Source organism: Piliocolobus tephrosceles, chromosome 11 (genome assembly GCF_002776525.5).
Source record: "Piliocolobus tephrosceles isolate RC106 chromosome 11, ASM277652v3, whole genome shotgun sequence".
Lineage (NCBI taxonomy): Eukaryota > Metazoa > Chordata > Mammalia > Primates > Cercopithecidae > Piliocolobus > Piliocolobus tephrosceles.
Window position 1 is genome coordinate 94,941,601 of NC_045444.1, and position 15,339 is coordinate 94,956,939.

The following is a 15,339-nucleotide window of genomic DNA, read 5'->3' on the forward strand; positions in this document are numbered from 1 at the left end:
TAGGGCGGTGTTTCCTTATGTGGGGGCACATACCCTGGTGCATGAGAGGACTTAGGTGGTATATGCAAGATCATTAAGCAATATTGAATCATATATGAATTTTGGTCCCTTTCCACCCCTTCTGAACACATCAAGGAGAAAGTTTTATTTTGGTCCTGGTCTTGAACAACACTCACATGTGTAGTGTCTTTCTTTGGGGATGGGGGAGGTAGGACAGGCAACCCAGTCTAGATAACATTTCATAAGGCTTTTTGTTTCCATCATATGTATTTCACAGTTGTCTCTTATTTATAAAAGCTTCTACTGGTTCTTTATTTATGTTTAATGGTATGAAATTTAAATTTTAATAATTTAATGAAAGTCGATTGAAGAAAGGTATGAAGTAGGCATTAGTAGGTAAGTAATATCAATATGGCAAAATCATGATGGTGGCACCCTAAATGACTTATTTGGAGAACACTGAACTGAACAAATTCCTTTAACAATGAAACCTGAAATTATGCAAAAGTCCTGACCGGTGTAAGCAGTGGGTGTTCCCATAGTTGTGGGAGGCTAGTTGTGTTTCATGTGATCAGACACTTTAGAAGGAGTGTACCACACTGCATTTTACTTACTAGCTCTGTCTTCCCTGTGTGCTCCTTGTGGGTAGGGATAATCTATTCTTTTATTTTCCTAGAATGCCTGCCCTTTATTGGTGCCTAGGAAATATTGGCTGAATGAAAATATAAATATATACTTAATATTACTTATAGTGGATCATAAGATTATTTGATAAACATGCCACATGTAGGTACCTTACAATCATTTACAATATAGTTTCCTTCATAGTTAACTGAAATAACTATATTCAGTTATTGTATATTATATAAATAATTGTTTCAATTTTATGACTGGCAATACTGGCACACAGAGAAGTATTTGACTTAGAATTATAGGGTTTTGGAGCTGGGGGTACTCTTAGATTTTGTTGAGTCTCACTAACTTTACTAGTCTACAAGCAGTCAAACTCACATCCAAGGTCATACAGGTCATTAGTGGAGGAGGTGCAACTCATAATAGTTTTTATTATAGGGTTGGTAGTTATGTGAACAAGTGTATCAATCCTGTGTGAACTCTTACCAGTTGCTGACTGTACTATGATTTAGCCTCTTTTAAAATGAAGTTTTCTAAAAAGGAAATTGGATACTCTAATATTTACTTCATAGGGTTATTAGGAGGACTATGTAAGATTATTAAAGTGCTAAGTATAACCTATGAAAAGCGTTTAATAAATAATAGCCTATAATACAGGTAGTAACACTACTAATACTACTACTAGTGATAGCATGGTAATAGTAGGGGTGTAGTAACAGAAATGGTGGTTCATGTAGTAGTGATATAAGCTTATCCAAGTCTTTCTGACACCATCATGAAGTTCAGAATAGGGAAGAGACAGCACCAATCTCTGTCTGAAGGGCTTAATAAAGGAAACACCAAGAAGGTGAGATTTGAACGAAAAGTATGAAGGAAGAGTAGAAATCACTTACCTAAATCACTTAATAGGTAAATTGCAGAGAAGGGTTTTCCTGGCATAGAGATTAGCCCATGCCAAGTGGGCATGTTATGTTTTCTATGGCTGGAAGGAACAATGCATCTGCAGAATGTGCAGAATATCAGACTGTGAAGTTGGATGGGAGTGGACTCATGTCGTGCTAAACACGTTGGAATTTTCCTTAACATTGTGATGAGACATCAAAATATTTTAAGCAGGTTAGTAAGCAGATCAGATTTGGGTTTTAAAAAGAAAACTCTAGAGGTATTATATGATGGATAGATAAGATGAACTAGCTTGGAGACGCAAATATCTAAGAGAGGTACTATTCACCTTTAAATGTATAGTTCTATTTGATTCTGACAACTATATGAGAGACTGTACTCTTGATGCAGCCTTCCAAGAAAGAGACAGGAATTAAAGAGTTTTATCAAAATGATAACAACCATAAATAACTGTCAGCTGCTGAAATGAGTAATGGAAGGAGATCAGCTTCAGCAGCTGGTGAGCTTGGGCAGCGAGCGTGATGACAATCCATGTTTTTTGCTATTTGATGAGAGTTAGTCCCACATATACCATTCATTTAAATCTATTTCTTTGGAGATGCTGTAAAGTCTCAAAATATTTTCCTTTATAATGAGTTGATTCATCTTAGCTGAATTAAAATGTGAATGTGCAATAAGGAGAACTATTTTTTTTAAAGACCCAAGAAAAGGTAAATATTGTCATAAAATGTAAATGTATAACTAATTTAATGACATATCTTTTATATTTGAATAATAGAAACTTCTTCCAGGGTCACCTTTCTTATAGTACATACGTCTAAGCTGTGCTTATAGAATAGGAGTAATAAAAGAGAAAATCCTAAACTCAGTGTTTAAAGCAACCCTTAACTGGCATTAAAACAAACAAACCAACCATAAAACCTATAAAACCTATGAGGGAATTAGGGTCTGTCACTCATTGAGACTTTAGAATTCATATGCTTATTTTTCGCAGTAGTTCAGGCAGTAGTTCCTTTTCTGGCAACTCCATAAAAATAATTCATAGAATCAAAGAATGTTCAAGTTGGGAAGCATTTTGGGGATAGCTTGCCCAATGTTTATCTGATAACATTATTGCAGAGATTTTAACCTTTAAATAACCCTCCAGAGAAGTAATGTAACTGACAGCTTGTGGTTTGCATTAGAGATGTTGACAGGTATGAGAAGTATATGGGGCATTTGTGATTATTTCTTTTTCAGGTCACTTTTTATTGGCATGTATTTACTTACTTTTAGATGTTTGTTTCATCATGCCTCACATCATCATTGTGTATCCAAGCTGAGAACTAATCTTTCTGGTCAATAAACAGTTTGTGATGTTTATCTTGGGTTTGCTCATTGTATCAGTAATGATTAAATTTGAATATTGAATGACATTGAATGACTAAGTAAGTAGGTGACTCCTGAGGAAGCTGCATACTACATAGAGTGCATTAAATACAGAGCTAAAATGTTTTTTAAATAAATGTTTTGTTTTCCATACTTGTCACAGGGTATCTTAGGGAACTCTGGCAGAAGGAATAAGATGGAATTTCTAATAAAGGCCTTTAGGAAATATTTTAGGTGATAAGTTTTAAAAATATTATATCTAGTATACTTTTCAAAATATGAAAAGAAAGGGACAAACAAGGTACATGCTTCTTAGCTGTTGTTGGGTGAGTGATTCATTTTCTTCCAGTTGCGGGGAGAGGTGCAGTCACCAAAAACAAGGGTTGACTGGGAAGGAAGGAATTTTAAGAAAAATGGATGAAATTTAATCTCTGATCATTGACACAATTATAAATACCAAATTGATTTTTCCCCAGAGAAAAATCTCCCCTTCAGAACTCCTTTTCTTTTCTAAATCAGTTAGAAATATAACTTTAAATGAAATTAAAGCTCTAACATTTGCCATAGAAACTGTCTCCAAGTTGTAAATTGAATTCGACTGATTATAAATGAACTATATATTTTGATCTTTATATTTGTGATACAGATAATCAAATTATAGTATTTGATAGAGATCAGGGAGTTTATTACCTGTTATATAAGAGTTCAGCATTTAGTACCAATATGCAAATAAGCAAAGCAATTCTTATGTTTGTGATATTGAAAAGTAAGCCGATGCATGGGTTGAGCAGATATGACGTATTTAGAGTATCTCTGAGGGAAACTAACACATAGCATCTCTCTTGGCTTCCCTGATTCTAAACATGTTAAGATATAAAGCAAGGGAGTGAGGGAGAACCTTATTGCTGCAGGAGGCTGGGGTGGATGATGTGATCCTAGGTCTGTTAGACAAGTGGGTCTATTGAAGAACCCCATAATTAGTCATGATCTTCCCACCTGGGCACGGGATGCTGAGGGGCAGGCTCCTATCCCTGGAGATGCTGCAGAGAAAGTCTGCTCACTGCAAGTTACCTTTTCTATGCCTAAATTTTGACTTCTTTCTATGATTACATCTTTTGCGAGTTATGCCTAGAAGTGAAATTTCTACATTGAAGGGGGATGTGCTGATTAACCTCAATATAAATAGTGTTTACAGTGTGCACATCTTATTCACTTTTGTATTCACTCTCATTGGACAAATCTTGATTAAACACCAAGAACATTGCAGGCCCTGTGTGACACACTGGAGAAGAGAGAGTAGAGGAGAAGACAGACACCAGTTTCTTCTTCCGCAGCTAAAGCTTAGTGAGTGAGGCAAACATTTAAACATGAAAAATGCTTCTGAGAATAAGTGACATTCAGCCTGAACCCTGATAACTGACCTAGGAAGGGTGAGTGAGTGGAGAGAGTAAAGGATCCAGGCAAAGAAAACTCCAGTAACCAAGTCTCAGAGACAGGACAGCCTGCGCTTCCATGGATGAAATGTTTTCTTTGTTTTAGTTCATCTGTGGTTCACTCTGAACAAATCTTTACATTTGTTTAAATAATTACTTGCAGGCTACATGTTGGGTACAGTGTACACTGCTCTGGTGATGGGTGCACTAAAATCTCAGGAATCACCACTAAAGAACTTAGCAATGTAACAGAAAACCACCTCTACCCCAAAACTATTGGAATTAAAAAAAGAATCTTTAATTGCAAAATAACTTGATGTCTATGTTTGCGTTATTTTAAAAATATATTTACAAAAAATTAATTCTAAGTGTTATTGGCCTTAATGTTTATTAAAGGTCATGTTATTCTAAGCCTTCTTTCTTTTTTTAGATTTCTTTGCTTTGTTTTGTCTGTAGTTTGCTTCAAGCAAAATTTTTCTTACAGGAATTTACATGAAATATGCAAGCACTCTTTAATGATGTTTTTCTTAGAATTATGTCTTAATTTTAAAAAATTACTACTACTACTACTACTACTACTACTACTACTACTACTACTACTACTACTACTAAAATCTCACCAGAAACTTCCTCTTTGTCTTATTCTCTTTTATTTCTTTTGCCTGGTATAAAATGCCACCTTCCCATTTGCAGACTCAAGTCTTCCTTTAGTGCAAGATTTTTCTTTTGTTATGTTTTTATTGATTTATTCTATTTGTTGTTGTCTTTTCTTCAGAAAGAGAAGTAATCTGCCACATCCTCCAGATAGGTATCTTACACCTCATATACCTCCTCACACCAGTCTTTGTTCTTCTTCTTTTCTTTTTTTAGTGGCTTAGAAGAACATGCATTTGCTCTCTTACAGTTCTGAAAGTCAGAAGTCCTAAAATCAAGGTGTCAGCAGGGCTGCCTTCCTTCTGGAGGTGCTGGGGGGAATCTTCATCTTTTTCAGCTTCTAGAGGCCGCTGGCATTCCATGACTCTTGGTCCCTTCCTCCATCATCAAAGCCAAAAGTGTAGCAATTTCCACTCTTAAATCCCTGGCAGCATGCTCACTCGAACGCCCTTTCTCAAACTCTCAAATCTTTGTTCTTTTTCCCTCCCTTTGGGAGGATTCTTCAAATGTCTCCTAAATTGCTGAATTCATTTTTTTTGCTTTGTCAGATCTACTGTTTGTTGTTCTAATATTGATTTTAAAACTTGGTTATATTTTAGATTCCATATAATCTTTTGTTAATCCATCCTGCTCTTAAATTTCTGTCTCCATCTCAGTCTACTCTTAACTTAGTTCTATTTTGTGGACACTATAGTGCAGTGGTTAAGGGTGTACAGTGTGGATACAGGCCACATGGGCTGCATTAAGGCCCTGCCGCTTGCTAGCTGTGTGGCTGGGAAAAATATGTGGAATCTGTGCCTCAGGTTCCTCATCTGTGAAATGGGGACAAGAAAATTGCCTGTCTCATAGAGATGCTGTGAGACTAAGAGTCAATTCATTTGCCATGGTTAGTAGTCAATAACGTAGTTTCTAATTCACCCATAGTCTATATTTTTCTAAATTTTTCAGAATAATTATTTAGAATTTCATCCAGCTGTTGTTGCTTGTATCAGTATGTGTGTATACATGTCATGTGTGTTTTGTTACTTATCTTTTAAGGCATCAAGTTTTATTCAGCCTTAATATTTTAAAATTCTTAATTCTTTCCGTAATCAATTTGGTTGGCCTTGAACGTATCTTCTCAGTTATTAAATGGATGGACTGTTTGGCATGTATTTCCTTTAGTCAGTTTTCTGGGAGTGGGAGGTGCAGATTTATTTAGTGTAATTTACTAAAGGACTGAGTGCTTGGTCCAGGGCCTTTTAATAAGGTGAAGCTTAAGGCTGGCGCATCAGAAGCCGTCTATACTTCTTCCTTTTCCAGGACAAGGCGTGACAAATGGCAATCCAGCCGACGTTGCCCCACAGCTCTCCCAGCTTCAGCTCCTAGCACTTAGTCCTTCACCCAGCTGTTCTGTGCATCACTCCCCAGTATCTTCACCCCAGCTACATCCTGTTGCCGGGGGCTGTTGTCTTAGAGAGACAGGAATTAATGGGGCATGAAATAAATCTTGTCATTCAGGAAGTGGCACTCACATGCTTCTTTCTCAGTGACCTGAGCAGTACTCAAGTAACGTTTCAACTTCTCATTAAAACAAAATCTGTCTGCGGGCTGCAAGTTGTAGTGGGTGAAGATGGAAATCCTCAGCTCTCATGTTTTGCATCTTTTTGTCCTCCTGAACAGAAGGTATCAGATGGTGGTTAAGGATTCACAATATAGACTCACATAGACCTGGTTCAAATTCCAGCCGATTGGTGGGTATTCCAGGTTAAAACAGTTAATCTCTTTGAGATAAAGTTTCTTCATCCATAACAAATGGATGTAATAAAATAAAAGTTTCTCCTCCGTGCTCATGTAAGGTTTTAAATTAGAAAATGTTCAATAAATGGCAGCTGTTGTCAGCCTGGAAACATCCCTTTCCTTTCATCAGCTCACAGCACAACTTTGTTTTCCCCCATGTGTGGGGCTCAAGACCTAGCCCTCAGTTCTTGTAGAAAGTTGTGATTGTTGAGAGGTGCTCACAGGGTTGTCAGTGGTAGGATAGCAGAGAGGTTGGTGGGGTGTTCAAGGCTGATACAGACAGTCAGCTGAATTTGGGACTGAGACACACAAATCCTCTGATAACCAAATTCCCTAACTTCCAGAAGAGATTGAGGACTCTGCAGACAAGTTATCCCCAGGGCTGCAGGACTTGATGACTTTCTCTTCTGCCCCTGCTCAGGCGGGGACGCAGTGCTTACTGTTGGCAATCTACATTTCCATTATTCCTAAGCACTGGCACTTTCTGGAAAGCAGACATTTCCCTGAATGGAGGGACCCAGAATTTCAGACCTCAATCTCCTTATGACCCCAGACCTGGAGACATGTTCTTCATCTTCATCTGGGATGTCTCCACTGATCCTTGAGGTCCTCAAACAGAAAGGGATTTCTTCCTTTGACACTCCCCTCCCTCCCCTTTTAAAAGCCAGGACTTGATTATCTCTAGTGGTATTCACACTTAGAACATTTTTAAAAATCAATCTAATTGACTACACTGGGAGCCTTTTCTTATATAGCATCTTAGTTCCCTTAAAAAAAAAAAACACCTCATATCACCTTCACCCAATACTTTTCATACATCGTAGACAGAGTGGATCCCCGAAATAGCTCTATTATTCCTCTCCCTAAAGTAGAGACATAGCTGGGAATTCATTTTAAAGAGGACAGTTGATTACATTTATATAATAACTATTACCCTTTGTCCTGCCAGTTTGCCAAAGGGCTTCATCTAAACTTCAGTTTAGAAAGGCCCCGTGGATCCCGGCAGATCATCCTCTGGTATTTTCAGTGTTGTTGAAACTTTATATTTCTTTGTGTTTTCATGAGGGTGAATCAAGAATCACTAGCCTTCCAATATCTGATCTCAGGTTCCCCTGTTCACATTTATGAAATGGGTAATTTTTCTTATTTGAATGGAAAAAATTTCAACTTATGTAAATGTTTATAAAAATCTTGAAGACTAACAATAATTCTTTGTAATCTTACCTTCTTTTTCAGCTGAATTTTATTCTGTTTCTGAATACAGTTAGAGTTCTAGCTACCAAAATCTGGGAGACCAATGCAGTTGGGCATGACACAAGGAAGCAATACAGGTAATTTCAGGACAGACACCATCAGAGGAAATATTTTCCTTCCTTCCTTCCTTCCTTCCTTCCTTCCTTCCTTCCTTCCTTCCTTTTTCTTTCTTTTTCTTTTTGGCAGAGTATCACTCTGTTGCCCAGGCTGGAGTGCAATGGCACAATCTCAGCTCACTACAACCTCCGCCTCCCAGGTTCAAGCAATTCTGATGCCTCAGCCTCACGAGTAGCTGGAATTACAGGCATGTGCCATCATGTCCAGTTAATTTTTGTATTTTTAGTAGAGATGGGGTTTTGCCATGTTGGCCAGGCTGGTCTCAAACTCCTGACCTCAGGTGATCTATCTGCCTTGGCCTCCCAAAGTGCTGGGGTTACAGGTATGAGCCACCGTGCCCAGCCTTTGGTTACTATTTCAAGTAAAGAACAGATATAAATTGATTTGAAATACCTTCAAGAGATTAAATTTGTGAATGTATATTTATTGTGTGATTTATCAGAAAAGCATATATATTAAGAAAACATAAGTAACTCCAAAGACTACACCTTGTGCTTAAATTCTAAGTATATTTTAAAATCTGTTTTTAGCAGGTTGGGATGTTCCCATCAACCGTATGTGAACTCACAGAAAATACCTTGATGATCTTGGCAGACAATTTTATTTGCATTTTACAAATATGTCATAACTGAAAAGATCAAGTAGATTTGCTGTATTGTTTCTAATCTTTACATCAAACTGTCTCTCACTAAATACGCAAATGTATTGATTGAGAGAGGTCCATTCTTCGGCCTTTCATGAGGAAAAGGACAATCGAGTGTTTGTGATCGTTATCAAACTATCTTCAGGTTGTGTGCATTTCTCATAATGATCATTTTGGAAATTTTGAATATTAGTGGCATCTATCCAACTGGACATCCAGTAATCAGGTAGATGTGGATTTGGTTTTATAATCTTCAGTTAACTATTTATTTCTGCCTCAGATTGTTATGAAATGCTGTCTCAGACATAGAGAGGAAAAACATCATAGTCAGCATTTTGATCTTCTCTCATGAATCTTCCATAAGTCCTCGTTGATTTAGTCATCTCCACCATTTAGGTCGTATTTACTGTTGCGCTGCAAAGACTACAGGTATGGCCTGCAGGATTCACAGTATCCTATGCCCATAGGATGCACAGTATTAACAAATCAGCAGCTGCCAGTGCCAGTTATTTTTCGTGTGCTGTCAGTGGTAGTATTATACATTGTGCATGAGTTTACGGTGAAAGGTCTATGCTATACTAACACAGCTTATCTCTCACGTCACATCCCATCTGTGAAGACACAGGCCAAAGGATAGAATAATAAGAAATGTAAATAACTTTTCACTCTTCTTCATAAAGTGGAAGAGTGTAGTGGTGTTTGGAAGCTACTTACTTCTCTAGTTCTGAACAAAGCTGCTTATTTCTATAGTTCTGAATGACATGAACTAATATTTTTAGTAAAGTGTTGCCCAAGGGACATGAGAAATTTTGGAGGGAACAAAGGGTGACCTATCTTTAAAAATGGATAGAATAGACAACATTTTGAATTAATTCATGGAGGATTATTTCCCAGAACAATTGAAGAGAATAATTTATCAAGGATTGAAATAATCAACTACTGAGAATTCAGAATAACTTTGAAATAATCTGGTGCCCAGAAGATTTCAAGTATGAAATTGTTAATTAGAACAGTTTAGACTAATGGAAGTCAGAAAAAGTATTTTTCAGCCAAATACATTTTTTAATGGCTGAAACATATTTAATATCCTTAATTATGTCCAAAGTTAAGCCACAGATAAAAATGTAGTGAAAAGTGACTCTTTTTTTTCAGAGAAAAATGTGGGAACCTACTTGACACCAGTTTGAGAATTCAATTCCATATTCTGTTTCTGAGGCCATAGATTTTCAAGTTCAAATAGCATCTCACTTTTTAAATACGCTTAGGAAAATTAAATCTGTGTCCCTGTCTCAGTGACATTCCTACAATGAGGGTTAATTGAGTATTTAAATTTATATCAGCTAATTTTTTTACCTTTACACTTATCTTCCATTCTGTTATTTCCTTTGTCTAACAAATGTTCAAATATTCTTGCTAAAATAAAACGATACAAAATTTCCAAATGGTGGCATCTAAAACAGTTACAAAGCATGTTTCCATGCATACTACTATGAAAAACTAAAAACACCTTTCAGAGCTGAGATAATCTCTCCAGGTGAATGTGTGCTCACACACAAAATAGACAGACTTCTGAAAAGTACATAAAATCTCTTAGTTGGCATGGTGGTTTAAAATGGAAAGGAATTAATCAGTTCTTAAAATAATTTTTTATTTTGAGATAATTGTAGATTCACATACCATTGCAAAAATCATACAGAGAGATCCCATATATCTTTTGACCCATTTCCCTCATTGGTGACATAGTGTATAACTACAGTTTACAATGATTTACCTTAAAACAAAATTGTATGAGTAAAATTCAATCATCTATTAGATTTAATAACACAGAAAATACATTTTTTTTCCCTTTAAATTACAACTCAGTTACTTCATAAAATAAGAAGAGGTTGCCAGGCCTGGAAAAACAAGAGATATGAAAAAATGCAAGATTTGGTGAAAAAGAATACTTGGATGTTTTGACTAATTTGACTTCCCATTTAATATTAGACAAAACTCATATTTAATGTTTATTATTTTCAGAATAAATCCAACCAGTATTTATCATGTAGCATGCTAGTAAAGAGGAGAGGTTTTAAGGCCACATCCATCACTTACTTCATCACACTGAGTGGATACTTTCTCTCTCTGAGCCTCTATCCTCTCTTGGCAATGGGACAATAATAGTTCTCTCCCATGGTTGTTAGAATAAAATGAGGCAACCAGCATGGGATGTAACAGGAGCATGGTGCTTGATGGCCAGTAGCGTCATTTGCTGAATGCCCGCCTTGAACCCTCAATTTAGGTGGGGATGGGCAGAGACAGAGAGAGTGGGAGTGATAGATATTATGATTGATTTAATGAAATAAAATGAGGAAAGTACCAACAGAGATGCCCATACAAAGTGCTATGTATACAGAAAAGAGGGAAGGATTAATTCAAGGCCACGGGGGATCAATCAAGAAAGGCTTAAGAGCAATAGTAGTTTCTTTTTAAAACTAAATTGATTCTTAAAAGAAAATCAGAGATTTTCTAGAGCTACTCACCTGGAGAGAAATCACCTAGGGAGAGAGAGCACAGAATTAGGAATCTATTTTCTAAACAGAACACGGGGTCCCAAAACCACCTGACTTCTTTGCATTCCTCTCATGGCTTTGCCCTTGGACACAGAGCACACCACGTTTCCAGCAAGCCAGAAGACTGCTATCAGTTGGTACATCCCTGAATCATCTTATTAGACAGCTGTGCATTTTCAGAGAACCAGGGTGTAAAAACGTACCATGTGCATGGGTGACCATATGGACGCTGAAAAATATCAGTGCCCAGGATTGCTACATGATTTGAATAGAGAGGAAATGTCCATTTTAAGTGAACAGCCAGACCCATGACCCATGTACACATTTGCCTGGCATATGCACACTAGCAAAACTCATCAATATTCACAGGGCTATAATTAGTTACATTCCACTGAACAGAATTTGTATTTCTATGGGCAGGAATTATTTGCATCACTGTGGTAGGCATATTTCTATACTGGCCCCCAAGATTCCTGCCCCTGGGTGTATAAGCCTTATAAAATCCCTGCTCCCCCAATATCCTTTGCCTTGAGTGTGGGTAAGACCTATGATGGGGTAGCCTTTCCATTGGTTAGTTTACTTTATATGACAAAGATGTTAGGATAGTCATTCCTGTGATTATGATGTGTTATATAAGATTCCATCCTGTGAGCCTGGAGAGAGATTCTCTGACTGACTTTGAGGAAGCAATCTGACATGTTGTGAGGGCCTATAGCTAGAACCTGAGAGAAGCCTACGGGTGTTGAGTGACCCCTGGTTGACAGCCAACAAATAGCCCTGCAACTGCAAGAATCTGAGATTTTTCTAGCAATGTGAATGAACTTAGAAGTGAACCCTGAGGCCCAGGTAAGAATGCAGCCAACACCTTAATTTCAGCCTTGAGAGACTGTGGGCCAGGGACCCAGGGTATGCGCCTGGACTCCTAGCCTATAGAAACTGAGAGAGAATGAATGAGTACTGTTTTAAACCACTAAATTCGTAGTAATTTGTTATACAATAGAATATGAATATAATTACTACCGGTTTTCTATAAATGAACTTCTATCTCCATGGAGTTATAAAAGAGCTTAGTCCTAGAAAAACAGGGAGAAAACCCAGATGGCTGAGCCTGCAGGATACTCACTACATTTTGGTTGCCTAAAGCAACTTTTCCTTAACTGCATTGAACCAAACTGTCCCTAATGTTCACATTTGTGATAATTTCACAGTGTGCTCCATTGGTGTAGTTTTTGTTTTCACTTAGTTTTGGGCTCCTAGTCATACACAGTAGGAAAAATCGCAGCTTGATTCTGAGAACAGTCTCTGGGAGGATTTACCCTTTCATCTTAAAGGAGGAAATATAATTTTTGTTTCAGAGTGATGTTCGACAAGACTTTCAGGGTTTTGCAAGTGAGTTAATGCTGTCCCCTTTTATCTGATTAGGCTGAACTAAAAGGCCATGAAGGCACTCAGTGTCCTGCCCAGATAGGCAGTGATGGAAAGAGGGCACTCACCATCAGGATTCAGGAGAACAAGCATATCCCAGGGAGCCCTGACAGGTGAAAGGACTAGTTTGGTCAGAGGAACCCGCTGTTTATCAGGGATCTTACCTTGGATGGAACAGATTTAAGATAGAATCTTCATATTGAATAGACTGTAGGTAGCTTGAAGTATGAGGTGTGAAGACCAGGAGCAGCATAGGAGAAAGCCCATAGGCTGCAGGGAAGCTCTGAATGTGAGGACGAGTGGGTGGAGCAGATGGTTCAGGCACTAGTGAGAGATAAGACAGACAGAGGACGATGAGGTGGAGCAAATGTGCAACCCCACCTACATCTACACTAGGCATTTCAATATAATTTCAATATGATTTTATGGGACACTTTAGCTCCTATTGTCAAAAGGGTTATGATAGGGAAGTGTATGTACATGGAAGACGGTTCCCAGTGGAGGCTGAGAATATTATAGCTCATATGGACTTCTAGGCCCTATTTCCTCATTTTGGAGATAAAACTAAATCACAATCACACAAGTAGTTAATATCAAGTCTGGAACCTGAATCAAGATCTCTGCAGCCTTAGTCTAATGTGATCTCTACTCACTCACACAGCTTATTTCCGAGAAGAAAAACAGATAAATAAAGCAGCTGGAGGAAAGACTAGTGAGAAAGGAAGAGGATCAATTGTTTGAGATTATTAGAGTGTAAATAATTCACAGAAAAAGGGAGATATTTGCAATAAGTATGAAAGAAGAAGCCAGATTTGGCAATTTCTTGGATAAAAAGTATAATGTCATCCACCTCAGGAAAACCTCCCAGAAAATAGTATGCTTGAGGGTGCTAGCTATCTATTGCTGTAAAAGGAATGACCACAAACCTAGTGGCTTAAAACAACTCCCTTGCTATTTCCCAGTTTCTGTAGGTCAGGAATCTAGGTATGAATCCCCTGCTTCAGGATCTCTTACCAGGCTGCAACTGATTTTTCAGCTGGGACTGTGGTCTTATCTTAAGTTTGGACTGGGGAAGAATCTACTTCTAAGTTCATGTGATTGTTGGTAAGATTTAGCTACTTGCTGGCTGTTGTCCAGATGCCACCTTTCCTTGCCACATGGGCCTCTCAGTATAGCAGCTCACAACATGGTAGCTTGCTTCATTGAACCAAGCAGGAGAGCCAGTCTGCTAGTGAGATGAAAGTTACAGCCTTATGCAATGTAATCTCAGAAGTGGCGTGCTGTCATCTTTGCCATAATCTACTGGTTAGAGACAAGTCCCAGGTCTTGCCTACACCTAGAAGGAAAGGATAAAACAGGGGCATAAATAGCAGGTGGGGGATCATGAAGGCCCACTTAGAATAACCATCATATTGGAAAGCCTGGGATTCTTCCAAATACTTAAGAAAATTTATAGAAAGAGGCAGTTAAGGAGAATGAGGAAAATATATCAAACGACTTAGTTTGCCAAAAAAATAGACAAAATAGACCTATAGGCACTTTGAGACAGAGTATTTGGCAGAGAATATTCAGAGAAGGCAAGATGAACTGACCACATATGGCTCATAGAAAAATATAAAATGTCTCCCAAAATAAGCATCATCAGTGAAAAATGGAGATACAAATGTAAGAAGAAACAAGGGAATAATGAATTTTAAAATGAACAAAATAAGCTGAACCACTTCTATGAAAGTAAAGGCAGTTAATCTGGATGGAAGTAATACTTCTTTACATCTCAAATAGTTAAAGGAAACTTAGGACAGAAAAAAGGCATTCTACAACTTTATGTAAATAGTATCCTTTAAGCAAGAAGAGTGGAAATGAGACTGACGAGATTTAGGGGATAGCAATTATAGGGAGTGAGAATAAACTACCTGCTTTAGTATGTAAGTGACAGAAAGAGGAGAGAAGGGAAAAAACCAGCAGAAGCAGTGGGATCCAATGAGATAGGGAAAGGTCAGCCCAAGCCTGGACAACATGGTGAGACCCCGTCTCTAAAAAAATAAAAAAATAGCAGGCATGGTGGCAAGCACCTGTAGTCACAGCTACTTGGGAGGCTGAGACAGGAGGATTGCTTGAGCTCAGGAGCTCGACGCTGCAGTAAGCTGTGATCACGCCACTGTATGCCAGCCTGGGAGACAGACGGAGTGAAACGCTGTCTCAAGAAAAGATAAAAAGAAAGGGTCAGCTGCACCCCTGTTAGCTCTGCTAAGTTTTTTTTTTTCCTCCAGCACGCTGTCTCTACTGAAAGGCACTCTAGTTAATGAATGAAAAGGCTTGCTGTTCTCCTTTAGGAAACTGGCCAAATCGACCCTGGTCCTGGTCCTGGTCTTCGGAGTACATTACATCGTGTTCGTGTGCCTGCCTCACTCCTTCACTGGGCTTGGGTGGGAGATCCGCATGCACTGTGAGCTCTTCTTCAACTCCTTTCAGGTAAAGGGTGCTGCCTAGTCATCTGATTCTTGTAATTTGCTTGCCTTCCTTCCTTCCTTCCTTCCTTCCTTCCTTCCTTCCTTCCTTCCTTCCTTCCTTCCTTCCT

The 15,339-nt window shown here is 38.2% G+C and overlaps 1 protein-coding gene across 5 annotated transcripts in view; it reads left to right on the forward strand.

Annotated features, from left to right (window-relative positions):
* Window positions 1-15,339, forward strand: part of PTH2R (parathyroid hormone 2 receptor) — a 133,884-nt gene that overhangs the window by 113,120 nt on the left and 5,425 nt on the right. For 4 of the 5 annotated variants that reach the window (XM_031936572.1, XM_031936573.1, XM_023217205.3 and 1 more), the window contains 2 exons: window positions 8,007-8,101; window positions 15,095-15,233. The exons of the other annotated variant lie outside the window; for it this stretch is intronic. In XM_031936572.1, the coding sequence (XP_031792432.1) occupies window positions 8,007-8,101; window positions 15,095-15,233 (234 nt within the window). The remainder of the gene's footprint in view (window positions 1-8,006; window positions 8,102-15,094; window positions 15,234-15,339) is intronic. 5 annotated transcript variants of the gene reach the window in all.